The 27,315-nt window shown below is 53.5% G+C and overlaps 2 protein-coding genes and 1 long non-coding RNA gene across 5 annotated transcripts in view; 1 reads left to right on the top strand and 2 right to left on the bottom strand.

Annotated features, from left to right (window-relative positions):
* Positions 1-5,081, bottom strand: S1PR4 (sphingosine-1-phosphate receptor 4). Of its 2 annotated transcripts, XM_077976389.1 has the most exons (2): positions 1,252-5,081; positions 1-664 (listed from the first exon to the last, which is right to left on the bottom strand). In XM_077976389.1, the coding sequence occupies exon 1, from the start codon at positions 2,440-2,442 to the stop codon at positions 1,288-1,290; it is 1,155 nt and encodes a 384-aa protein (XP_077832515.1). In that variant the 5' UTR covers positions 2,443-5,081; the 3' UTR covers positions 1-664; positions 1,252-1,287.
* Positions 5,082-12,992: 7,911 nt separating this feature from the next.
* On the top strand, positions 12,993-20,469 carry LOC144336984 (uncharacterized). Its single transcript, XR_013409536.1, has 2 exons — positions 12,993-13,187; positions 18,937-20,469. It is a non-coding gene; the product is annotated as an uncharacterized LOC144336984 (long non-coding RNA).
* The window catches only part of GNA15 (G protein subunit alpha 15), a 30,724-nt gene continuing 18,605 nt past the window's right edge, over positions 15,197-27,315 (bottom strand). The window contains exons 5-7 of one of the 2 annotated variants that reach the window (XM_015122445.3): positions 24,871-25,000; positions 20,725-20,878; positions 15,197-16,150 (exon numbers count right to left, since the gene is read on the bottom strand). In XM_015122445.3, coding sequence (XP_014977931.3) covers positions 15,924-16,150; positions 20,725-20,878; positions 24,871-25,000 — 511 coding nt within the window. In that variant the 3' untranslated portion in view covers positions 15,197-15,923. Of the gene's footprint in view, positions 16,151-18,569; positions 18,698-20,724; positions 20,879-24,870; positions 25,001-27,315 lie in introns of those variants that run through there. The other variant, XM_077979148.1, reaches the window with a different exon arrangement.

Raw genomic sequence — 27,315 nt, 5'->3', positions numbered from 1 at the left:
GCAAGTTCCATGAATTTTTAATAGCCATGTGTGCCTCATGGCTGCTGTATTCGTGGGTAAATGGCCCCTACACACCGCATTCCCCATCGTGCAGTGAAGAAATCATGACTTAAAGCAGAGCTGCCTGAGCCCAGGAGGCGGGTGGGGTGGATGCTGACTGCCTCTGTCCAGACACTGGACTGGACGGGGCTGGCTTGGTCCTGGGAGGAGGTGGGCGAGAACTGTCTATGAGCTGCAAGTGCTGGAGGCTTCCAGATTCACATCTGCACTGAAACTGCGGCTACCCACCCCATGGGGCTACCGAAATACAAACAGATTCAAATTCAACACAACCTACACTGTGAAATTCAGTTCTCTGCTTGCACTGTAGCCCCGTGGGGCTGGCGTCTCCCGTACTGAATGGTGTGGAGCTGGCACGTCTCCCCTGGAGTTTCACGGGACACGCAGCCGTCAGCCTCTGTGGCTGGTGCTGAGTGCGACCTTGTGCTTCGGCTTCAGTGATTAAACCATTTTACAGACGGGGAAAGCTGAGGCCGTTGGTGCTGAAGGGGATGTGAGGAAAGATCCCCCAGGCCAGGAAGCCAAGGCGGCCGCCTCTGCCGGCCCCCAGACTGGGTTCCCAAAAGATGCAGAGGCCAGAGCCGGTGCATGGGCCCTGCCGTTTCTAAAGGGGAAGTGAACAAGAAGAGGCGGGGTTAACTGTCACTGTAACCCCCACTTCCTGCAACGCCCAGAGGTTGTTCACACACGCACACTCTCCACCCTCACAGCCACGCCTCCAGGGCGCTGGCCCGTGGCCCTCTCTAGGCCCGTGGCCCTCTCTAGCCAAGACACACCTAGCTGCCCCCAGATCCACAGCCCGCCTGAGCCACGGTCCGCGCACATGCACACACCGGGGAATAAGAGGCTGCAACATCACATACCATGATCGAACTTCAATGTTGCCAGGGCATGCATCCCACAGTCCACCCCTTGCAGCCTGAGAGCCCTACTGAGGCCCAGAGAGGGGCCGGGACTTCCCAAGAATCACACAGAAGCGGGGGTGTGGGGAACCCCCTCGCCCCCACACCAGGGCACTCTCTGCTCCTACAGGGAGGTGGGGCGGTTGCCTCCTTGTCCACGGTGACCACGGGAAGGCCCAAGAGGCCACCGGGAAGACCACGGGGGCCTGTTCCGTTCTCTGCTCCCCATCCAAGCGAGGCTCCGTGTACACGGCTTCCTGCACCCCAGGAGGGCCTGCCTGGCACGTACCCGGTGGCTGCACCGTCCGCACGCAAGGCTGCAGTCTCAGATGCTCCGCACGCTGGAGATGCTGGACAGGGGCTCCCGCATCCGAAAGCTGAGTGACCGGGAGCCCCGAAAGCTGTCCCTCGGCCTCAGAGAGCTGTCGGTGGTGGAAGTTCCAGAGTGAGCCTCGACAGCCCGGGCCAGGCAGTCCCCGGGACCTCGCATGCCCAACCGGAGACACCCGCAGCAGAGGAAGCCGAGCACGGCTCTGCACACCTCCCTGCTGCGGAAGGAGTAGATGATGGGGTTGACCGCCGAGTTGAGGACGGCCAGGGCCAGGATCCAGTCCATGCCCCGCAGGTACTCCTGGGCCCAGAGGTTGGAGCCAAAGACGTCGGCCAGCAACAGCCCAAAGAGCGGACCCCAGCACACCAGGAAGGCCAGCAGGATCATCAGCACCGTCTTCAGCAGGCGGCGGGCCTTGCGTCGGGCAGCTGGGCGTGGGGCCTTCTGCCCACTGGCCTGCACCAGGCGGAAGATGGCCCCGTAGAGGCCCATGATGGTAGCCAGGACGCTGGCGAAGATCACCAGGCAGAAGAGGATGTAGCGCTTGGAGTAGAGGGGCAGAAGGCTGGAGCAGCGGTCAAAGGCGCACAGGCAGTTCCAGCCCAGCAAAGGCAGCATTCCCAGCAACGTGGCCAGCAGCCAGCAGAGGCCGATGAAGCTGTAGACGCGGCCGGTCTTGGTGGCCCCACTCTCGGCCACCGGCCGCACCATGGTGGCAAAGCGCTCCCCGGCGGTGAACAGCAGGCTGAAGGTGGAGGCGGCCAGGGCGGTGAAGAGCAGGCCCTCCCGTAGGAACCACTGGGCGGGCGCCAGGCGGAAGGTGCGGGCCCCCGACAGCAGCACATTGGCCAGGTAGGCCGCGCCCGTGAGCAGGTCGCTCAGTGTGATGTTCACCAGGCAATAGTAGACCCAGCGTCGCGACCGCATGTGGCTCGTGATGGCCGCCAGCACCAGCAAGTTCTCCAGCACCACCAGGCAGCTGGCGGCCACCGACAGCCCCCGCAGGGCCCCAAGGCCACCGTCCTCCGGGCCCCCGCGCCCGGCCAGCCGGCCCGAGTGGTTGTAGTGCATCACGATGAGCCGGCTGTGCCCGCCGGCCGCCAGCTGTTGGCAGGACTCGGGGGCCACCGGGGTCCCCGTGGCATTCATGGCCTCCCCCGGGGGCTGACTGAGGCCCCGAGTCAGGGTGGAGCCGCCCGACTTACTGGTCTTGGTTTCCTGTTATTTGAAATTTCCTGTTATGTTCAAGGTACCCTCCAGGGTGGAGGTAAGGCCGAGGACAGGGAGGGGCACCCCAACGGTAGGCCCCCACCCAGGATCCTGGAGCCAACCTGCTGGGGCCGCCCCAGCTGTGAGACCCCCCCACCCCGACCTCTACCCCGGCTGCCTTCTTCCTGTCCTCGAAAGCCAGAGACCCGCAGGGAGCCCCAGAGCTGTCAGTCACAGAGGGGAAATGGGTCTCCACTCAGGATGGGCCACCCCTCTGCAGCCGGACGACTCCTCCCCACCAGCCCTGATCACCCCTGAGACTCGTCTGCTCCACTGAGGTCTCCCCAGATGCTCCCAGCAGGCTCAGCACACAGCAGGTGCTTAATAAATGTCAAGTGCCTACGTGGCCTCGAGCACCGACTCATCCGACTTGATCCCCTCAACAGGGCCTGATGCATTATACACTATCAGCCCTGATGCGTTACAGAAGGGGAAACTGAGGCCCAGAGAGCCCGATGCGTTACAGAAGGGGAAACTGAGGCCCAGAGAGCCCGATGCGTTACAGAAGGGGAAACTGAGGCCCAGAGAGCCCGATGCGTTACAGAAGGGGAAACTGAGGCCCAGAGAGCCCGATGCGTTACAGAAGGGGAAACTGAGGTCCAGAGAGCCCGATGCGTTACAGAAGGGGAAACTGAGGCCCAGGGAGCCCGATGCGTTACAGAAGGGGAAACTGAGGCCCAGGGAGCCCGATGCGTTACAGAAGGGGAAACTGGGGCCCAGAGAGCCCGATGCGTTACAGAAGGGGAAAGTGAGGCCGAGAGAGCCTGACACGTTACAGAAGGGGAAACTGAGGCCCAGGGAGCCTGATGCGTTACAGAAGGGGAAACTGAGGCCCAGGGAAACTGAGGCCCAGGGAGCATGATGCATCACAGGAGGGGAAACTGAGGCCCAGAGAGCCTGACGCGTTACAGGAGGGGAAACTGAGGCCCAGGGAGCCTGATGCATCACAGGAGGGGAAACTGAGGCCCAGAGAGGCGGCCCGAGGCCCACTTTCCGCCCATGGGAGGACATGCACCTCCAGGGAGAGGGAGCCCCAGGGACAAGCTGGTAGGGTCTCAGGGCCAGGCCCCCACTTTGGGATTCATGGTTGCCTCTCCTGCCCCTGAGCTCACCCTGCTGGGAGCAGAGCTGCCGGCCCCCAGGGCAGCCCCCACCTGGGTTGAGGTGCGTAGGAAAAGTAGGGGCTTACTGGCCCCGCCCCCATGGCCCTGCTGAAGCCGGCTCACCGTGACTCAGCCTGAGGTGAGGTGGCTGTGGGTCTAAGTGGAGACACACCCTGACTCGGTGTCTGAGGGAGGAGGCAGGCTCTGCCCTGGGTCTGAGCGGGGAGGCTTGGACCTGCCTGGGGTCTGAGCGGGGAGGGTTGGCCTTGCCCTGGGGTCTGAGGGGGGCGGCTCAGACTTGCCCTGGTGGCAGAGGCAAGGTCCTGCCTTGGGGTCTGAGCGGGGAGGCAGGCCCTGTCCTGGGTCTGAGGCGGGAGGCGAGGCCCTGCCTTGGGGTCTGAAGCGGGGAGGCGAGGCCCTGCCTTGGGGTCTGAGGGGAGAGGTGAGGCCCTGTTCTGGGGTCTAAAGGAGGAGACAAGACCCCACCCTGAGGTCTGAGTGGGGATGCACGGCCTTGCCCTGGGGTCTGAGGGGGAGGCATGTCCCTGTCCTGGGTCTGAGCAGGGAGGTGAGGTCCTGCCCTGTGGTCTGAGGAGGGAGGCTCAGCCTTGCCCTGGGATCTGAGGCATGTAGGGGCTTGGACATCTTCTGTCATGGATGGACTGTGGGGTCTCTGCTCTCCAGCTCCCCCAGTGTCTGTGACCCCCCACTCATCCTCATCCAGAAGGCCCTGGGGTGTAGGGTGGTTTGAGAAATAATGCAGGCCCCAGAAGTGTGAGCAGGATCCAGGATAAGTCCCTGCTGGGCGCCTCCTCCCACCCGCAATCACCCCCAGGCCAGGCCCACTTACCACCAGCCAGGGTCCTGAGAGACCCCACCTGCCCCCTGTCCCCCCAGGAGCCTGTGGTCTTCAGCCTTTCTGAGACAATGGTGTTCTTGGCCTCAGGGTGGGGGCAGCTGAACTAATTCTACCAGTAAAGTGTCCTGGGAGGGTCACGAGTATACCGTGAGGACACAGGCATCCCATGAGGGGCACAGATGTCCCATGAGGGCTCAGGTGTTGAAGGCCGAAAGAATGAGGGTCACGATCAACTCAGTGTACATAGGATCGATATGAGTAAACAGCAAACTGTTCTCACGAAAGCAGGATGTTGGTAAACTGACAAACTGCATCTGCCGCCCACAAGGAATGCTGAGGGCAGTTGCGCCCCAGGAACAAGTGTTTCTTGCAAATAGGCAAATCTGGAGCCTGTTAGCAATAACGTGAACCTGTGATCGATCAAGCAGCTGACCAATCGTTTCCTCCTCCCTGCTCTTTCTACCCAATAAATACGAAGGGCTGTGGAAGCTTGGGGGGCTGTCTTTGCTCACTAGAAGCAGGGAGCTCTCTTCTTCCCCTGGCCCCTTCCTTTAAAACAGTTTCTTTTGTCTTAAGTTTTCATTTGTACATTTGTCCCTTCGTTCAGTCTTGTAATGATGGTCTCAAGTAGTCACAGTAGTAACCGTCGTAGTGACAGTCTCAAGTAGTAACCGTGGCAGCCACACACATGCATCCCATGATGGCACAGGTGCCCGTGAGAACACAGGCATCCTGTGAGGGCACAGGCATCCCATGAGAATGCAAGTGTCCCATGAGAGCACAGGTGTCCCATGAGAATGCAGGTATCCCATGAGGGCACAGGTGTCCCATGAGAACACAGGCGTCCCATGAGGGCACAGGCATCCCATGAGGGTCACAGGCGGCCCATGAGAACACAGGTGTCCCATGAGAACACAGGTGTCCCATGAGAATGCAGGTATCCCATGAGGGCACAGGTGTCCCATGAGAACACAGGCGTCCCATGAGGGCACAGGCATCCCATGAGGGTCACAGGCGGCCCATGAGAACACAGGTGTCCCATGAGAACACAGGTGTCCCATGAGAATGCAGGTATCCCATGAGGGCACAGGTGTCCCATGAGAACACAGGCGTCCCATGAGGGCACAGGCATCCCATGAGGGTCACAGGCGGCCCATGAGAACACAGGTGTCCCATGAGAACACAGGTGTCCCATGAGAATGCAGACGTCCCATGAGAATGTAGGCGTCCCATGAGGGCACAGGCATTCCAAGAGGATCACAGGCATTCTGTGAAGGTCACAGGTGTCCCATGACAACACAGGCGTCCCATGAGAACGCAGGCGGCCCATGAAAACACAGGTGTCCCATGAGAATGCAGGCATCCCATGAGGGCACAAGCATTCCAAGAGGATCACAGGCATTCCGTGAAGGTCACAGGTGTCCCATGACAACACAGGCGTCCCATGAGAACGCAGGCGGCCCATGAAAACACAGGTGTCCCATGAGAATGCAGGCATCCCAAGATAATGCAGATGTCCCATGAGAATGCAGGCATCCCATGAGAGCACAGGTGTCCCATGAGAATGCAGGCGTCCCATGAGGGCACAGGCATTCCAAGAGGGTCACAGGTATCCCATGAGAACACAGGCATCCCGTGAGAACACAGGCGTCCCATGAGGGTCACAGGCGTCCCATGAGAACACAGGCGTCCCATGAGAGCACAGGCGTCCCATGAGAACACAGGCGTCCCATGAGGGTCACAGGCGTCCCATGAGAACACAGGTGTCCCATGAGAGCACAGGCGTCCCATGAGAACACAGGCGTCCCATGAGGGTCACAGGCGTCCCATGAGAACACAGGCGTCCCGTGAAGGCATAGGCATCCCGTGAGGGTCACAGGTGTCCATGAGAACACAGGCGTCCCGTGAGAATACAGGCATCCCGTGAGAACACAGGCGTCCCATGAGGGTCACAGGCGTCCCATGAGAACACAGGTGTCCCATGAGAGCACAGGCGTCCCATGAGAACACAGGCGTCCCATGAGGGTCACAGGCGTCCCATGAGAACACAGGCGTCCCGTGAAGGCATAGGCATCCCGTGAGGGTCACAGGTGTCCATGAGAACACAGGCGTCCCGTGAGAATACAGGCATCCCGTGAGAACACAGGCGTCCCATGAGGGTCACAGGCGTCCCATGACAGCACAGGTGTCCCATGAGAATGCAGGCATCCCATGAGAATGCAGGCGTCCCATGAGGGTCACAGGCGTCCCATGAGGGTCACAGGCATCCCATGAGAGCACAGGCGTCCCATGAGAATGCAGGCGTCCCATGAGGGCACAGGCACCCCGTGAGCGTCACAGGTGTCCCATGAGAACACAGGTGTCCCGTGAGAACACAGGCATCCCGTGAGCGTCACAGGCGTCCCATGAGAACACAGGTGTTCCATGAGAACACAGGCGTCCCATGAGGGGCACAGGCATCCCGTGAGAACACAGGTGTCCCACGAGGGGCACAGTATCAGCCCTGAGAAGCGGGGGCACCCCAGGGAGGGCAGGGCTGGCAGGAGACGGGGACTGACGGTGGCAGGTGCTGGGGCCCCATGGCCCTTCCCTTTGCTTACAGTTCAGTTCTGAAGCAGGACAGTGTCAGGAGGCTCCATGCAAGGCACTGACTGGGGAGGCGGCTGCCTTTTGTCACTGGAGGTCACCAAGCAGAAAGGGGATCTGGAGAGGGACGTGGGGCTTGGGGAGGAAGGGCCCGCAGCTGGGAGGTGAGGTCAGGAGGTAAACAAGCAGCCAGCTCTTGCCCAGGCACTGCCCTGCCAGTCAGTAGACAACTGAGCCTCAGTCCAGCCTCACATGACACAGGCACCTACACAGAGAGACAGTGTGTGTTCTGAGGCTAAGTGCCTCATGATGGACTAAGCCCTGATCCCAGGCTAAGCCTCCTATGCTCGACTGAGCCCTGATCCTAGGCCCAGCCCCCTACTCTGCACTCAACACTGATCTGCAGCTCAGTCCCTCATCCTAGACTGATTGCTGAGTCCCAGGCCCAGGCCCCTGTCCTAGACTGAGCCTTGATCCCAGGCCTAGCCCCCCAATCTGTACTGAGGCTGGATTCCAAGCCCAGTCCCCATCCTAGACTGAGCCCTAATCCCTGGACTGAGCTCTCATCCCAGGCTCGGTCCACATCCTAGACTGAACCCTAATCCCAGACACAGACTCCAATCCTGGACCAAGACCCACAGGTCCCAAGCCCAGCCTCCATCCTAGACTGATGCCTGACCCCAAGCTCAGCCCTGACTCCAAGCTGAGCCCTGATCCCTGGCTGAACCCTGACCCTGACTGAGCCTATGACGATGGACAAACCCAGACCTTGACCCTTGATCCTGGTTAGAACTTGCTCCTGGACTGGGCTGGGCACAGTGGTTCACACCTGTAATCCCAGCACTTTGGGAGGCTGAGGCAGGCAGATCACTGAGGCCAAGAGTTGGAGACCAGCCTGGTCAACATGGCAAAACCCTCTCTCTACTGAAAATACAAAAAAAAAAAAAACAAAAAACCTAGCAAGATATGGCACAAGCCTATAATCCCAGCTACTTGGGAGGCTGAAGCATGAGAATTGCTTGAGCCCGGGAGCCGAGATCATGCCACTGCCCTCCAGCCTGGATGACAGAGCGAGACTCTCTCCAAAAAAAAGAAAAAGAACTTGCCCTTGGAATGATCCCTGATCCCAAGCTGAGCCCCAACTCGGCCTGAGTCCTAAGCCTGATTGAATCTTGACCACAGCTGATCACCAGACCCTAGACCCAGATAGCAAATTAGGACCAAAGTAAAGCGCTATCAGAGGGCAGGGTTTACCCTAACTTCAGGCCAAGCTATCTGACCAACCACCTTCTACCATGAGTTAATCACCTGCCTCCTGGGAAAAAGGCTTTGTGTCCATTAAAACTTATTTAATCTGGCCAGGCATGGTGGCTCACATGTCATCCCAGCGCTTTGGGAGGCTGAGACGGATGGACCATTTGAGGTCAGGAGCTGCAGACCAGCCTGGCCCACATGATGAAACCCCGTCTCTACTAAAAATACAAAACTTAACTGGGTGTGGTGGCACGTGCCTGTAATCCCAGCTATTCGGGAGGCTGAGGCAGGAGGATCGCTGAAACCCAGAAGGCAGAGGCTGCAGTGGGCTGATGGAGCCAGTGCACTCCAGCCTGGGAGACAAGAGTGAAACTCTGTTTCAAAACAAAACGAAACGTAATCTAACCGTTATCCCCACACTGCAGAAGGGCAGGCCCCTCTTCTAGAAATTCTAACAAGACCAAGTACGTGTGCAGAAGGTCATTGCCTAAAGTGTTATTCATGAATGCACAATGCTGAGTTCAACCCGAATGTGTATACACAGGACAGAAGTGGATGAATGAACTATGCCCCAGCCCAGAGAGGAGGCCTTCCCAGCTGTGCAAAAGAACAAACCAGCTCCATAAATGGAATGCAGTGCTTGCCGGGACGTGTTGGGATTTCAAATTATTTATTTATTTATTTATTTATTTATTTATTTATTCATTTATTTATTTTAGACGAAGTGTTGCTCTGTCGCCCAGGCTGGAGTGCAGTGGCCGGATCTCAGCTCACTGCAAGCTCCGCCTCCCGGGTTCACGCCATTCTCCTACGTCAGCCTCCCGAGTAGCTGGGACTACAAGCACCCGCCACCTTGCCCGGCTAGTTTTTTGTATTTTTTAGTAGAGACGGGGTTTCACCGTGTTAGCCAGGATGGTCTCGATCTCCTGGCCTCGTGATCCGCCCAACTCGGCCTCCCAAAGTGCTGGGATTACAGGCGTGAGCCACCGCGCCTGGCCTATTTATTTATTTATTTAGAGACGGAGTCTCACTCTGTTGCCCAGGCTGGAGTGCAGTGGCACGATCTCAGCTCACTGCCACCTCTGCCTCCCGAGTTCAAGCGATCTTCTCACCTCAACCTCTCTGGTAGCTGGGACTACAGGTGCACTGCACCTCACCCAGCTAATGCTTTTTTTTTTTTTTTTTTTTTTTTTTTGAGACAGAGTCTCACTCCGTCTCCCAGGTTGGGTGCAGTGGCACGATCTCAGCTCACTGCAAGCTCCGCCTCCCGGGTTCAAGCGACTCTCCTGCCTCAGCCTCCTGAGTAGCTGGGATTACAGGTGTCCGCCACCACACCCGGCTAATTTTTTTTTTAATCCATTTTTGGTAGAGACGGGGTTTCACCAGGTTAGTCAGGCTGGTCTCGAACTCCTGACCTCAGTTAATCCACCTGCCTTGGCCTCCCAAAGTGCTGGGATTACAAGCGTTGTCCTTTTTTTGTTTTGTTTTGTTTTGTTTTGTATAAATGAGGTCTTGCTATTGCCCAGGTTAGTCTTGAACTGCTGGGCTCAAGCAATCAGCCCACCACAGCCTCCCAAAGTGCTGGGTTTACAGACATGAGCCACCATGCCCGGCCTTTCGTGTAGTTTTAAGCCCTAGTCTTGCTTTCTATATTCAAAGATAAAATTGATCAACAAGGATGGAAGGAAAAGCTTTAGGATGGAACAACAGTAGAAAACAAATGAACCAAACTGTATTTCAAATGAAAAACGTGACCACAGAGAGACAAAAAAGAACCAGCCCCCAGAACTGGGATACACAGCACTCACTCTAAAGACGAAAGGAGGCCGGGTGCTGTGGCTCAATCCTGTAATCCCAGCACCTTGGGAGGCCAGGATGGGTGGATCACGAGGTCAGGAGTTCAAGACCAGCCTGGCCAACATGGCAAAACCCCGTCTCTCCTAAAAATACAAAAAGTAGCTGGGCGTGGTGGCGGGCACCTATAATCCCAGCTACTCAGGAGGCTGAGGCAGGAAAATCACTTGAACCCGGGAGGTGGAGGTGGCAGTGAGCCCAGGTTGCACCATTGCACTCCAACCTGGGTGACAGAACAAGACTGTCTCAAAAAAAAAAAAAAGCCGGGCGTGGTGGTGGGCGCCTGTAATCCCAGCTACTCAGGAGGCTGAGGCAGAGAATTGCTTGACCGTGGGATGTGGAGGTTGCAGCAAGTCGAGATTGCGCCATTGCACTCCAGTCTGGGTGACAGAGTGAGGCTCTGTCTCAAAAAAAAAAAAGAGAGAGAGAGAGACAAAAATAATTGCAAAGAAACTTTGACCTTTATTTAGCAGATTTGTCATTGAGGAACATATGGGTGTAGCAATTTTGAAACTATCATGTGTTTTACAGAACTGAGCAAAGTAGCAAATACAGAGATATTATTAGGAACCAGGGTCTTGGCTGGGAGAGAAAGATGTAACTATGACCTGGGACAATGCAAGAAAGAATGCTTGCTGGGTTGAATAGGACTTCAAGTTTCCCAGCCTGTGTAACATGGCAAGACCCCATTTCTCCAAAAAATAAAAATGAAATAACCCAGGTGCAGTGGCATGTACCTGTGGTCCTAGCAACTCAGGAGGCTGAGGCAGGAGGACTGCTTGAGCCTGAGAGGTTGAGGCTGTGGTGAGCCATCATTGCTCCACTGCACTCCAGCCTGGGTGACAGAGCGAGATCCCGTCTCTTAAAAAAAAAAAAAAAGGAGGAGCGGGGCTGGGTGTGGTGACTCACGCCTGGAATCCCACCACTTTGGGAGGCAAAGGCGGGTGGATCACGGGGTCAGGAGTTCGAGACCTGCCTGGCCAAGATGTTGAAACCCTGTCTCCACTAAAAATACAAAAATTAGACTGGGCACAGTGGCTCACGCCTGTAATCCCAGCACTTTGGGAGGCTGAGGCAGGGAGATCATAAGGTCAGGAATTCAAGACCAGCCTGGCCAATATAGTGAAACACCATCTCTGCTAAAAATACAAAAAATTAGCCAGGTGTGGGGGTGCACCGCTGTAATCCCAGCTACTCAGGAGGCTGAGGCAGGAGAATCGCGTGAACCGGGGAGGCGGAGGTTGCAGTAAGCCGAGATTACGGCACTGCACTCCGGCCTGGGCGACAGAGTGAGACTCTGTCTCAAATGAATAAACACAAAAATTAGCTGGGCGCGGTGGTGGGCGCCTGTAATCCCAGCTACTTGGGAGGCTGAGGCAGGAGAATCGCTTGAAACTAGGAGGCAGAGGTTGCAGTGAGTCGAGATCTCGCCGCTGCACTCTAGCCTGGGTGACAGAGCAAGACTCCATCTCCAAAAAAAGGATTGCAAATATCAGTGTAAATTCAGGATCTCATGATTTATGCAAAACAAACAAACAAACAAAAAACCCTGTCCTACTTCTCCACTGAGACAATCCCAGAGCAAGGAGCACCTAACACCCAGCTCTCTCCCCCTACAGCCCCTTGCTGAAAGGATCCAGGGAACCTGGGAGAAAGGGCTGATCCCAAGAGTAGGGCAGGAGATGAGCCTGGAACATCTCAGTGTGCCAGAGAAGGAGGGCGTGATCACAGAGGGAGGAGGACCTGGCAAAGAACACGGGAGCCAGCTCAGACGGGCTGCTCCTGGCCCACCCTGCGTTAGAAATGGATGGATGACCTCAGCACATGAACCAGCAGTTCGCTGCTCAGGTCACACTCAGGAGGAATGCAAACAGGTCCACTCGAAAACTCACACCTGGCCGGACAAAGGGGCTCATGCCTGGTATCCCCAGGGAGGCTGAGGCAGGAGCATCCTTTCAGCCCAGGAGTTGGAGGCTGCAGTGAGCTGAGATTGCACCACTACACACCAGCCTGGGTGACAGAGCAAGATAACGGGGGTAAAAAAAAAAAAATGGCCAAATAGTAAATATTTTTGACTTCTGGGGCCAGACAGTATCTGTGGCAGTTACTCAGTTCCACGGATGTAGCAACAGCTTGCATAGACACAGGTACATGAATGCACGTGACCATGTTTCAATAAAACTTTACAAAAACAATTGAGAGGCTCTGACATCCCTTTGAAGAACAGCTCAAGAAACAACCAGGCAGAACTCCTCCGACATGTCACAAAGGAAACCGAGGCACTGTCCCAGAATGAGGAGAGGAAGGCAGCTCACGGCCATGTGGGATCCGGGACTGGACCCTGGCCCAGGAAAGGAAGACGGAAGCGAGAACCTGCCATATTCTTTTTTTGTTTTGAGACGGAGTCTTGCTCTGCCGCCCAGGCTGGAGTGCAGTGGCGCGATCTCAGCTCACTGCAAGCTCCGCCTCCCAGGTTCACGCTATTCTCCTGCCTCAGCCTCCCAAGTAGCTGGGACTCCAGGTGCCCGCCACCATGCCCGGCTAATTTTTTGTATTTTTTTTAGTAGAGACGGGGTTTCACCGTGTTAACCAGGATGGTCTCGATCTCCTGACCTTGTGAACTGCCCGCCTCGGCCTCCCAAAGTGCTGGGATTACAGGCGTGAACCACCACGCCCAGCCTGAACCTGCTATATTCTAATAAGGTCCACACACAGGTTCGTTCATAGGGTGCTCGCTTATGTGAATTTCCTGGGTTGTACTAGGGTTACGTAAGAGGTAAGAGGAAGCTGGGTGGAGGGCGTTTGGGAACCGTGTACAACTTCTGCAACTTTTCTGTGAGTCTTAAAATTCTTGCAAAACAACAAGAAGAGGCCGGGCACGCTGGCTCCTGCCTGTAATCCCAGCACTCTGGGAGGCTGAGGCGGGCGGATCACGAGGTCAGGAGATCGAGACTATCCTGGCTAACAAGGTGAAACCCCATCTCTACTAAAAATACAAAAAATTAGCCGGGCGTCGGGGCGGGCACCTATAGTCCCAGCTACTCGGGAGGCTGAGGCAGGAGAATGGTGTGAACCCGGGGGGCGGGGCTTGCAGTGAGCCGAGATTGCACCACTGCACTCCAGCCTGGGCAACAGAGAACAGAGTGAGACTCCGTCTCAAAAAAAAAAAAAAGAACAAATTTTTACAAATTATTTTTTAAAAATATTTTTTACAAATCATTTTTGTAAAAATAATTTGTAAAATTTATTTTCCAGATAATTTATAAAATATTTACAAAATTATTACAACAAAGAATTTGTAAAATTTCATAAAATTATTGGTAAAATTTAAATAATTTGTAAAATCATTTTATAACTTTTACAAACAATTTATAAAATTATTTTGTAACATTTATTTTACAAATAATTCATTAAATTATTTTGTTAAATTTTATCGAAAATTTCTAAATTTTATTTTACAAAAATTGGCTGGGCGTGGTGGCTCACACCTGTAATCCCAGCACTTTGGGAAGCTGAGGTGGGTGGATCATTTGAGGTCAGGAGTTTGAGACCAGCCTGGCCAACATGGTGAAACCCTCCCTCTACCAAAAATACAAAAATTAGCCAGGCATGGTGGCGGTGCCTATAAACCCAGCTACTAGGGAGGCTGAGGCAGGAGAATCACTTGAACCCAGGAGGCAGAGGTTGCAGTGAGACAAGATTGTGCCATTGTACTCCAACCTGGGGGATGACAGACCAAGACACAGTCTCAAGAAAAAATAATAATTAGTAAAATTATTTTCTAATAAGGCTGGAGTGCAGTGGCACAATCTTGGCTTACTGCAATCTTCGCCTCCCGGGTTGAAGCAATTCTCATGCCTCAGCCTCCCAATTAACTGGGATTACAAGCATGCACCACCACGCCCAGCTAATTTTTATATTACAAAATATCTTTTATAGGTTGAAATGTGGCTCCCCTAAAAAGATATGGTCAAGTCATAACCCCTGGTATCTGTGAATGGGACCTTATTTAGAAATACAGCCTTTGCAGATGTAGTCAAGTTATGATGGGCACGACAGGCTGAACCCTGATCCAGTGTGACTAGTGGTTTTATAAGAAGAAAAGTTAGGCCAGTCGTGGTGGCTCACGCCTGTAATCCCAACACTTCGGGAGGTCGAGGGAGGCAGATCACTTGAGATCAGGAGTTTGGGACCAGCCTGGCCAACATGGTGAAACTCCGTCTCTGCTAAAGAATACAAAAATTGGCCAGGTACGGTTGCTCACGTCTGCAATCCCAGGACTTTGGGAGGCCGAGGCAGGCGGATCACGATGTCAGGAGATCAAGATCACCCTGGCTAACGCAGTGAAACCCCGTCTCTACTAAAAATACAAAAATATGGCCAGGTGTGGTGGCGGGCGCCTGTAGTCCCAGCTACTTGGGAGGCTGAGGCAGGAGAATCGCTGAACCCAGGAGGCGGAGGCTGCAGTGAACCAAGATCACATCACTGCACTCCAGCCTGGGCGACAGAGCGAGATTGTCTCAAAAAAACAAACACAAAGCCACAAATGTGTTCAATGTAGGAACAGGCTCCTGCCTCTATCCATTCCAGATGTGTGAGCTTAGTCAAATTACACCATTCTCTGTGCCCCGGATTCCTCATCTGTAAAATGGGGTGCTATGGTTTGCACCACAGAACACTGCCCTGAGGATAGTAAGAGGCCTTCTCAAAGCTGGGTGGTGGCTGCTGCTGGAATTTCGGGTCAGTAGCCACGGAGGGGTCTGCTCCAATGTCCCCCCAGCCAGGGAGGGAGGTTGGACTCCACATCCCGGCTTGCAGGACTCACAGCCCCCACAGTTCTGAGTACCATGGCCAGGACAGGTGGGTAGACAAGAAGTATAACTTTTTTCCTTCCTACTCCATGTTGCTCCCCGCACTGTAACCAGTGCCCCCTGCCAAGAAAGGAATGCAGAGGGATAAACAGGACACTGGCGACACAGCCGCTAAGAAATCTTTAATTTCACCCCGCACGGAGCCCTGCAGAAGGTGATGGAATAAATACAAAAGGTTAAGATGCAGCATGCCCGCCCCCCGCCTGCAAAGGACGAGGGGATGCTTGTGGGCCGCGTTTTCTCCCATCTGCAAACCGAGGCAGGACACGCTGTGAGCCATGGAGCTCTGAGAGCGACAGTGTTTTCTAGCGGTCTGCTACCCTTTGCAAAAGGAAGTTCCTGCATCCCTAGTCCGCAGGCTCCTGGAAGGCGTTCCTTCTGCTGTCCACTAGAGTGCACCAGAGTCCACGCCTGAAGGCGCCTAAAGGCTCTACTAGCCCCATCCCAGGGTGTGCGTCACCCACAGAGGGTCCCAGACCCCTGCCCAGGAGATGACATGCCTGGAGATGGGGTCCTGAGAGATGCCCACCCACCCAAGTCCTCAATCCCCTGATTTCTTCACCTTGTCATCCACCCTGGCATCCCAAATGGCCGTTTTGCTCCTTCCCTTTCAAAGGAGGGAAACTGAGTCAAGCAAGGGCAGGAGTACCCTGGGGGGGCGGCTGTCCTGGTGAGAGGCAGAGAAGAGAGCAGCCAGCAGCGGGCCGTCCGTCTCCCGACTCACTCGCGTGTGAGCCGAGGCTGGAGAGATAGACCAGGGACACTAGGGATCCCTGCAGCCACCCCCACCTCCCACCCGCCCGCCAGTGCCGCCTGCCCCAGGTGGGGCCTGGGTCACAGCAGGTTGATCTCGTCCAGGTAGCGGGCGAGCACCGAGTCCCGCACATCCTTGAAGACCTTGCGGATGTTCTGTGTGTCCGTGGCACATGTGTAGTGGCTGAAGAGGCGTCGGGAGCGCGCGCCCTTCTTGCTGCCGTCAGGGCCGTCCACGCAGCCGGCGTACATCCTGGTGTACATGTCCAGGATGAACCTCTTGGCTGCCTCGGCATCCTGCTTAGGGCCTGGGGAAACAAAGTGCGGGAAGTGGTGAGGACCCTCCCTCTTTGGACCCAGGGGGGCCTCTGGTGACCCTCAAAGACCCCGTAACCAGGGCTAAAGGGCCCCAGGGATCGCGATCGAGCCGTCATTTTTCTTTTTTTTTTTTTTTTTTTTTGAGACGGAGTCTCGCTCTGTCGCCAGGGCTGGAGCTCAGTGGCCGGATCTCAGCTCACTGCAAGCTCCGCCTCCCGGGTTCCCGCCATTCTCCTGCCTCAGCCTCCCGAGTAGCTGGGACTACAGGCGCCCGCCACCTCGCCCGGCTAGTTTTTTGTATTTTTTTTTAGTAGAGACGGGGTTTCACCGTGTTCGCCAGGATGGTCTCGATCTCCTGACCTCGTGATCCGCCCGTCCCGGCCTCCCAAAGTGCTGGGATTACAGGCTTGAGCCACCGCGCCCAGCCGGGCCGTCATTTTTCTGAGCGTTGACGCCATCTTTTGTAGTCATAGCTGGTCACATGACTCACGCCCAGCCAATGGGAACACAGGAGGTTGTCTCACAAGAGTCATGTGACCTGAAATGGACCAATGAGATCCAGCTCTGGGACTTTGGGCAGAACTGTGTTAAAGAGAAACACTGTCTTGGCCTCGCTTCCAGCCGTGCGGTTGGCAGCCTGGAATCACAGAGACAAATATCCCAGGACTGTGCAGACGGGGGCACCAAGGCCAAAGAAGGGGAAGAGAGTCCTCAAAGTCAGCCTGGGTGGCTGCTCTGATAAGTCCTATCAGGGTGTTCAGTACCTGTGTACTGAAAGCACAACGTGAATTAAGGGCTTTGGGAGCCCTAGACTTGGCTCTGCTACTCACTCACGAGTTGGGTTATCTATAATAGTATTTTAATACCTGTAAACTCTGTGAGCCTGTTTCCTCATTTGTAAAATGCGGATCAGAACAGTCTTGGGCCTCACAGAGTTGTCTCGAGGATTTAACATTATGTAGAGGGTTCGTTGCTTAATAAACAAGACTTCATGGTTGTAACCTATCAATATTATTTCAGAAAGACAATGTAGTAGTAGAACGATTAAGTTCAGACGTTCTGGCTCTGGGTCTGGACAGCCTGGGTTCAAACTCTGCCTCTGCCTCTCACTGGTTGTGTGACTGTTGTCAAGAGACTGCATCACTCTGTGCCTCGGTTTCTCCAGCTCTATAACGGCTAGATGAGTAAGTCCTGCTGTGTAAATGTTTTTTGTTTTTGAGGTGGAGCCTCGCTCTGTCGCCCAGGCTGGAGTGCAATGGTGCAATCTTGGCAGTAGCTGGGATTACAGGCGCCTACCACCACGCCCAGCTAATTTTTGTATTTTTAGTAGAGACGGGGTTTTGCCATGTTGGCCAGGCTGGTCTCGAACTCCTCACCTCAAATGATCTGCCCGCCTTGACCCTCCAAAGCACTGGGATTACAGGCGTGAGCCACTGTGCCCAGCCCTGCATAGGGTTTTAACATGAAGATTAAACAAGCTATGTAGAGTGCTTCCACCAGTGCAGCAGATGTGTTGGCTATTGTTATTGATGATGATATGATGATGATGATGATTATTATTATTATTTTGAGATGGAGTCTCGCTCTGTCGCCCAGGCTGGAGTGAAGTGGCATGATCTCTGCTCAATGCAACCTCCGCCTCCCAGGTTCAAGCGATTCTCCTGCCTCAACCTCCCGAGTGACTGGGATTACAGGTCCCTGCCACCACACGCAGCTAATTTTTGTATTTTTAATAGAGATGGGGTTTTGCCATGTTGGCCAGGCTGGTCTCGAACTCCTGACCTCAAGTCGTCTGCGCGCCTCAGCCTCCCAAAGTGTGGTTTATTATTATTATCACGAATATTATTTAGCACAGCAGAGAGAAGGGCTGAGAGTCAGCAAAGGGTGCACCAGCCACTTGTGCTGGGAGACAAGGGTGAGTCATGGGAGGTTCCCTTTGACTTGAATGAAAAAATATCTACCTTATCCTGTTCCCAAATTCTCTAAACTATGATCTGATTCCCAGGGCTGCTCAGCAGGGAAGAGGGGCTGTCCAGGCCACCATCCTGGAACAACTTAACATCTATCTCCCAGACCCTGAATCTTGCAGGTATGATTGGCTAAAATTGGCCTCACGGGCTCTGAGACATGACAAGACCAGGGGTCAAAACCTGGTGACTTCACCAAAGCTTATGTTTACTGATTGTGGACCTGGTATCAAGTATGTACTAAGGACTCATCTACTATGGTTGCTTATATATTGAGGTAAACAGTGTCCCCCAAAATTCATGTCCACCTGGAACCTCAGAATATGGAACCTTAGAAATTTATATTTCTAAAAAAAAAAAAAGAAAAAAAGAAATTTATATTTCTAAAGAAATATTTATTTAGAAATCAGATCTTTACAGATGTAATTAGGTTAAATTAGGTCACGGCCGGGCATGATGGCTCACGCCTGTAATCCTAGCACTTTGGGAGGCCAAGGCAGGTGGATGACAGATGTGTGGTTGGGCCCAGGAGTTCCAGATCAGCCTGGGCAACATGGCGAAAGCTTGTCTCTACAGAAATATACAAAAATTAGCCAGATGTGGTGGTGCATGCCTGTAGTCCCAGCAACTCAGGCGGCTGAGGTGGGAGGATCACCTGTGCCCGGGAGGTCGAGGCTACAGTGAACTGTGATCACGCCACTGGACTCTAGCCTGGGCAATAGAGCAAGACCTTGTCTTAAAAAAAAAAAAAATAGGTCATACCAAAGTATGGGCCCTAAATTAAATGACTGATGGTCTTATAACAACAGGAGAGGACACGTAAAGACATGGTGAGAAGATAGCCATGTGAACATGGAGGCAGAGATTGGAGTGTTACGTCTACAAGCTAAGGATTGTTGGCCACCACCAGAAGCTGAGAGAGAAGCGTGGAACAGATTTTCCCTCAGAGCCTCCAGAAGGAACCAACCCTGCCAATATCTTAACTTTGGACTTCTGTTGTTTTAAGCCACCCAGTTTGTGGTATTTTGTTATGGCATCCCAGGAAATGAAGGCAAGTTATCTCCAAGATGGCTGCCATCACTTCCTTCTCTCCCTGTATGCATGTGTCATTCTTCCTTCAAGAAGTGGAGTCTCTTTCTTTTGAATCCAGGCTGATATGAGTGATGTGCTTGACAAATAGAATGTGGCAGAGGTAACGTCTGATGATTCTGAGGCGATCATGAGAAGCAGCTTCCACCTAGGCTGAAGTCTGTCTACCCTGAGGCAGCCATATTGTGAGTAAGCTCAAACCATGTGAGGAGGCTGTGGATCATGAGGCCCCAAATGGAGAGAGAGAGAGAACAGGGGAGGTGGAAAAGGAGAGAGAGAGACTGGAAGAAAGGGGAGGAGAGATAGATGAGATGGGAGACGGAGGCAGGGAGAGACAGAGAGAGAGAGGCCAAGAGCACCAAGGCACCAGACATGTGGGGGAAGAAGCCATCTTGGAAGTGTATCTCCAATCCCAGGCAGCTCAGCTGATGTCACATGGATCACAGATGAACTTACCCAGCTCAACCCTTCCAAATTCCTGACCCACAAAATCATGAGCAAAGGAAAATGGCCAGTTTAAGTCACTAAGTTTGGGGACGGTGTGTTACTCGGCAGCAGCTAAGCAGGATATTTCGCCACCACACTTTATCCTCACAGCGGTGTTCTGGGGAAAGTGCTAGTGAATATATACCTTCGTCACGTCGGTCCCTGGATTAACCACAACTCTGCCTCCCCTTTGTAAAATACACTAAGTGGTGCCCAACACTAGATGGTGTTTCTCTGTAGTTGCCCTGTGGCCCTTTCACCCTCTGGATGTACTGAGAGTTTGTTCCCAAACCTGTTTTTGCCCGTTGTACGTGTCTTGGTTTGTATGCAATTAATAGGAACGTCACGCAAATCTATACCTGCAAGAGCTGCATGAAAGAAGGTCGTTGTATTTACAAAAACTGTGTGCTTTGGAAACATTGTTCAAGGCTCTGCTTTTAAAAATTAAAGAGAAAGGCCGCGCGCGGTGGCTCATGCCTGTAATCCCAGCACTTTGGGAGGCCGAGGCAGGTAAATCACCTGAGGTCGGGAGTTCAAGACCAGCCTGACCAACATGGAGAAACCCTGTCTCTACTAAAAGTACAAAATTAGCTGAGGTGGTGGCGCATGCCTGTCATCCCAGCTACTCGGGAGGCTGAGGCAGGAGAATCACTTGAACACGGGAGGGAAAGGTTGCAGTGAGCCAAGATCACACCACTGCACTCCAGCCTGGCGACAGAGCAAGACTCTGTCTCAAGAATAAATAAATAAATAAAATGTTTAAGCTGTACATGATACGCTACCTCTTTTTAAGAATTCCTCACTTTACTCAGTTCCAAGGGCCTTTGCTATTTTATTCCATTCCACAGAGAAGGAAACAGATTTTATGAGGTTGGACAGTGGATGGAGCTGAGTATAGAATGTGGGTGTGATCCTATGTGAAACTTCCCGTGACTCCAGGCTGAAGTAGAGCCTGGATTAGCATCTCTCTTTGGAGCTGCTTTAGGGAGGGGAAGGGTATGGAAAGTCCTAGAACTGCTTACCCTGGAAACTGGGGAAGTAGGTAGCCAGGTGGGAGGTGGGGATTTTCTCCTCCAGGATGTCGGTTTTGTTGAGGAAGAGGATGACGGAGGTACTCTTGAACCAGGGTAGTTCCAGGATAGTCCCGAACAAGGCGAGGCTCTCCTTCATACGGTTCTGTGTTGGGGGCAGAAACAGATTATTGCTTCAACCGGCCAGCTCGGACAGGAAGCCCTCCCATCGCGGAGATGGGGCTGTTGGCTCCAGGGGCGTGGGCCCTGCCCGGCTGGGGCTGAGGCGGGTGTGCCCGCGTTTCCGTGTGGACAGCTGCCTTGGTGTGCCTGACATGGTTTTGTGCCTGTGCTGGTTGGGGTGTCCTCCCAAAATTCATGTCCCCTCAGAGCTTCAGAGTATGACCTTATCTGGAGAGAGAGTCTTGAACTCCTGGCCTCCCAGCGTGCTGGGGTTACAGGCATGAACCACCGCACCTGGCCTGGAGATAGGGTCTTTGAAGAGGTCGTTGAGGTGAGGCAATACTAGAATAAGGTGGGCCCCCAAGTCCATGACTGCTGTCCTTATAAGAAGAGGGAGGCCTGGCCAGGTGCGGTGGCTCACGCCTGTAATCCCAGCACCTTGGAAGGTCTAGGCGGGCAGATCACCTGAGGTCAGGAGTTCAAGACCGTCCTGGCCAACGTGGTGCAACCCCATCTCCACTAAGAATACAAAAATTAGCTGGGCATGGTGGTGCACGCCTGTAATCACAGCTACTCAGGAGGCTGAGGCAGGAGAATTGCTTGAATCTGGGAGGCAAAGGTTGTGGTGAGCTGAGATCACACCACTGCACTCCAGCCTGGTGACACAGCGAGACTTCATTTCCAAAAAAAAAAGAAAAAGAAAAAAGAAGAAGAAGAAGAGGGAGACCTGGCCAGGCGTGGCAGCTCACAGCTGTAATCCTAGCACTTTGGGAGGCCAAGGCGGGCAGATCACCTGAGGCCAGGAGTTCGAGACCAGCCTGGCTAACATGGTGAAACCCCGTTTCTACTAAAAATGCAAAAAATTAGCCAAGCATGGTGGCGGGCACCTGTAATCCCAGCTACTCAGGAGACTGAGGCAGGAAAATCACTTGAACCTGGGAGACAGAGGTTGCAGTGAGCCGAGATCACGCCACTGCACTCCAGTCTGGGTGACAAGAGCAAGACTCCATCTCACAAAAAAAGAAAAGTACAATAAGGTCTCAAATGCCTTGTGTTACGGGGTACATCATGTTTCCCTAAAAATCATATGTTCAAGTTCTAATCCCCTAGAACCTCAGCATGTGACCTTCTTTGGAAACAGGTCATCACTGCAGAATTAACCCAGATGAGGTGGTACTGAAGTAGGGTGGGCCCTGATCCTAAATAACTGGTGTCCTTATTAAAAGAGGATATTAGCCGGGTGCAGTGGCTCACACCTGTAATCCCAACACTTTGGGAGACTGAGGCAGGCAGATCACTTGAGGTCAGGAGTTCAAGACCAGCCTGACCAACATGGTGCAACCCCGCCTCTACTAAAAACACAAACATTAGCCGGGCATGGTGGCGCATGCCTGTAGTTCCAGCTACTCAGGAGTCTGAGGCAGGAGAATCACTTGAACCTGGGAGGCAGAGGTTGCAGTGAGCCGAGATTGTACCATTGCACTCCAGCCTGGGCGGCAAAGCAAAACTCAGCCTCAGAAAAAAAAAAAAAAGAGAGAGAGAGATATTGACCAGGCTCAGTGGCTTGTGCCTGTCATCCCAACACTTTGGAAGGCCGAGGTAGGAGGATTGCTTGAGCCCTGGAGTTTGAGACCAACCTGGGCAACATAGTGAGATCCCATGTCTACAAAAAGGTTTTTTTTTTTTTTTTTTTTGAGACGGAGTCTGGTTCTGTTGCCCAGGCTGGAGTGCAGTGGCTGGATCTCAGCTCACTGCAAGCCCCGCCTCCTGGGTTCACGCCATTCTCCTGCCTCAGCCTCCCGAGTAGCTGGGAGTACAGGCGCCCGCCACCTCGCCCGGCTAATTTTTTTTTTTTTTTTTTTTTGAGACGGAGTCTCACGCTGTTGCCCAGGCTGGAGTGCAGTGGCGCGATCTCGGCTCACTGCAAGCTCCGCCTCCCGGGTTCCCGCCATTCTCCTGCCTCAGCCTCCTTAGTAGCTGGGACTACAGGCGCCCGCCACCGCGCCCAGCTAATTTTTTGTATTTTTAGTAGAGATGGGGTTTCACTGTGGTCTCGATATCCTGACCTTGTGATCCGCCCGCCTCGGCCTCCCAAAGTGCTGGGATTACAGGCTTGAGCCACCGCGCCCGGCCCCGGCTAATTTTTTTTGTATTTTAGTAGAGACGGGGTTTCACCGTGTTAGCCAGGATGGTCTCGATCTCCTGAACTCGTGATCCGCCCGTCTCGGCCTCCCAAAGTGCTGGGATTACAGGCTTGAGCCACCGCGCCCGGCTACAAAAAGTTTTTAAAATTAGCCGGGCTTGGTGGCACGCACCTGTAGTCCCAGCTACTTAGGAGGCTGAGGTGAGAGGATGGCTTGAGTCCAGGAGTTCGAGGCTGCAATGAGCTATGATCACATAACTGCACTCCAGCCTGGGTGACAGAGCAAGACTGTCTCCAAATAAAAAGGAGGAAGTTTACAGAGAGACGTGCACACAGGGAGAACACTGTGTGTTAGGGGGAGGCAGAGATCAGGTGACGCCCCTGTAAGCAAGGATCACCAAGGATTTCCGGCCACCACTAGGACCTAGGAGACGCTTGGGACGGATTCTGTCTTGTCAGAAGGACCCAGCCTTGCCCACACTTCCCTCTCTGACTTCTGGCCTCCGGAACTGTAGAGAATAAATATCTGTTGTTTAAACTGCCGGGTCTGCGCAGCTTTCTTACGAAAGCCCTAAGCAGCGAGTCCATTTCATGTGGCTAGACTAGAGGACAAGCAGTATCAGGATGACCTAAAATTCATTCCATCTCATTCAGCCTGAAAGTTAAAATTACATCATCTGACCCAAACTGGGTGAAACCTTAACCCTTACAGTCACGCCTTACAGGTAATAATGCAACCGACTTTTGGGCTCAGGGATCAAGCAGGAGAAAAGTTCACACTCGTAAAAGAAGCGGCCTCAGGCCTTTCTGAACAGAAGCAGAACGTCGCCCCTGGGGAGAGACCTGCTCTCCTGGGATAGCTGTGCTTGCCTGTGTGCAGGCGGCCGTGTCTCTCTCGGGGCTTGAGTGTTCCTCGATGCGGCCGGTGCTTGTGTAGCTGTGCATCCATGTGTGACTCCCTCAAGGATGTGTTTGTGAAGAGTGTGACAGAAGCCCTGGTGTTCCATGGTGCGGCCAGCATGCGGACAGGAATTTCCACGTGTGTGAGCACTTGTGTGTGCAAGTGCGTGTGTGTATGTGTCGTCACGTATGTGCATGTGTGTGTGCATGTGTCTTCATGTGTGTGCATGTGTATGGATGTGTGTGCGTGTGTGGCTGTGTGTGCATGTGTGTGCATGTGTCTTCATGTGTGTGCATGTGTGTGCCTGTGTGTGCGTATGTGTAGATGTGTGTGCATGTGTGCATGTGTCTTCATGTGTGTGGATGTGTGTGCATGTGTATGCATGTGTGCGTGCGTGTGTGTGCATGTGTGCGTGTATGCGTAGTGTATATGTACATGTGTGGTGCATATGTGTTCATGTGCATGTGTGTGCGCATGTGCATGTGTGTGCATATGCATGTATTGCACACGTGAATGCGTGTATGTGTGTGCATATGCACACGTGTGATGTGTGTGTGTTCACGTGCATATATCGTGCATGTGCATGCGTTTATTGCATCTGTTCATGTGCATGTGTGTGCATGTATTGTGCACATGCGTGTGTGTTTATTGTGTGTGCGTGTGTGTGCACTGCATGTGTGTGTGCATGTGCGTGTGTGCATGTGTAGTGTAGGGGTGTGTGTGTGTCTGGGGTCCTGGCCAAACACTGTGCGTCTGTGTCTTGGGTTGCTGCAATCTGACCACAAAAGGCTGAAGGGGCAAGTTCATAGCCATGCTGGGCACACAGGCCCGTTCAGGGCAGGGACACCTCCCTTTCTGCGCCAGAGCTTCCTGCTCGGGTGACGGGGCCCTGGGCCAATAAGTGGGTACGGTGAGGGAGGCGGTGGCGCACCTCCTGGTTGTTCTCCTCCAGGCACTGGTCATATTCACTCAGCGAGGCCAGGTAGATGAGGGCGATCACGTTCTCGAAACAATGGATCCATTTCTTACGCTCTGACCTCTGGCCCCCGACGTCCACGATCCTACAGGGAATCGAGGTGCCCCCTTTCAGAGCTCAGGACCCTGCTCCGTGACACCCCCAAACCCCATCACATCTGGGATATGCCAAGATCAATAATAGCAACAGCAAGAATAGGTGCTAGCCTCTCGTGGATTTGCCATGTCATTCCCGCAAGGCAGGAATGAGTCTTACGCCCATTTTACAGATGAGGAGGCTGAGATCCGGGGAAGAGAGGGGACTTTCCCAAGCTTCTACTGTGCTGGGCTGCCTGCTTTCTACCCCTGCATTACAGGGTCGCAGGTCGGACAGATCTGGAATGTGCCCTGGTGCTGGCTGGGCACACCGCACACCGCAACAAAAGCCTGCCCCCACCTTCCTGTTCTCTCTCTTCTGAGAAATGTGGGTCACTGATAACCATCTGTGCGTCATTTCCCTGGGGATGCAACCGTTACTCAGGAAGTGCCAGAGCAGAGGCTTTGGACGGGCCCGGGCCAGGGCCTCAAGCAAGATGGGACTTGCCCCATTGCACAGGAGGGGAAACCGGGACTGATGATTCAGCAGTTAGACTGCAGCTGCTGTGTGTGTCTCCTGATCCCTGAGACCCACTCCTCCCATGCGTCCTCAGAGTCCCTCAAACCCCACATCCAGAGCCAGATGGGGTTGAGAGGGGGTCTGGAGAATGAGACAGGGGTGGGGTCGGCCACTGGCTAGTTGGGAACTTCTGGCATCACCTCTCATCTCGGGTCTCAGTCTCCTCTGAGCCCTCACTCCATTCATTCGCCTCACTCCAGGGCCACACCTAAAAATCACCTCCCCAGCCCAGACTTCCGCATGATTTCCCAGCCTCTACCTTCACTCCTAAACTTTTACCCATCCACCCACCCATTCATCGATTTATTCGCTCATCCATCCATCCATCTGTCCATCTACCCATCTATCCACCCACCCACCTATCCATCCATCCATCCATCCATCCATCCACTCATCCATCCGTCTATCCACCCACCCACCTATCCATCCATCCATCCATCCACTCATCCATTTACCCATTCATTCATCCACTCATCCATCCTCCCACCCATTCATCCACCTACCCATCTATCCACTCACTCATCCACCCATCTACCCATCCACCCACCCTCCCACCCATCCACTCATCCATTCATCCACTCATCCATCCATCCTTCACTCACCCATCCACCCATGCATCCATTCATCCATCACACACCACCCATCTAGCCATTCATTCATCCATCCATCCACTCATCCACCTATCCATCCACCCATTCATCCATCCATCCACCCCACCCACCCATCTATCCATCCACCCATCCATCTATCCATTCACTCATCCATCCATCTATCCATCTACCCATCTATTCATCCATCCATCATCTACCTGCCTGTCCACCCATTTACTCAATCCACCCACCCATCCATCTCTCCATCTACTCATCCATCCATCCAACCATCTATTCACCCATTATCCATCTACCCATCCATCCATCTACCCATCTATCCACTTACTCATCCACCCATCTACCAATCCACCTACCCACCCACCCATCCACTCATCCATTCATCCATCCATTCATCCACTCATCCATCCATCCTTCACTCACTCATCCACCCATTCATCCATTCATGTATCACCCATCCACCCATCCATCCATCCACCCATCCATCCATCCACTCATCCCTCTTTCCATCCATCCATCCATCCATCCATCCACCCACCCACCTACCCATTCATTCATCCACTCATCCATCCTCCCACCCATCCATCCACTCATCTATCCCTCAACTTATCCATCTATTCATCTATCCACCCACCCATTCATCCACCCATCTATTCCCTTCCATCTTTCCAACCATCCACCCACATTTACCAACTTCTGCTCTGACCTTTAGCTATTCATTAAAGAAGCAGAAGAATCAAACTCAGCTCCTAACCTTGTGAGGCTCTCCATCTTGTGGAGGAGACCCACAGGAAACAGATAAATTGTGAACCTTCCTGGTAAAGACTATTGCAGAGGCCAGAACAATAGGTTTGGGGGATTTACGGAAAGGAAGGCCAAACACGGGTAGGTCAAACATAATTCCTGTCTCTGGGCATCATCTTGCACACCTGCTCAGTTCCCTGCCATCAACCCATGGAAACAGATCTTGCTAAGGTCACCAGTGACCCTCTAACTGCCAATCCCAGCGTCATTCTTCTCACTGTATTCTTGATCTTTCCTTTCCTTGACCTTTGACATTGGCCATTGCTCTGCTGGGTTCGGGTTAGGGTTGCTGCACTGGCCATTCCCAACTCTGTCTGCCAGCTAAGGTGGTGTC

Source organism: Macaca mulatta, chromosome 19 (assembly GCF_049350105.2).
Source record: "Macaca mulatta isolate MMU2019108-1 chromosome 19, T2T-MMU8v2.0, whole genome shotgun sequence".
Classification (NCBI taxonomy): Eukaryota; Metazoa; Chordata; class Mammalia; order Primates; family Cercopithecidae; genus Macaca; species Macaca mulatta.
Note: the sequence above shows the minus strand (reverse complement) of the source record. Positions and strands in the feature narration are given on the sequence as shown.

What these genes read in the sequence shown, in the direction of transcription:
- S1PR4 (XM_077976389.1), bottom strand. Translation starts at nt 2,442, where the DNA reads ATGAATGCCACGGGGACCCCGGTGGCCCCCGAGTCCTGCCAACAGCTG.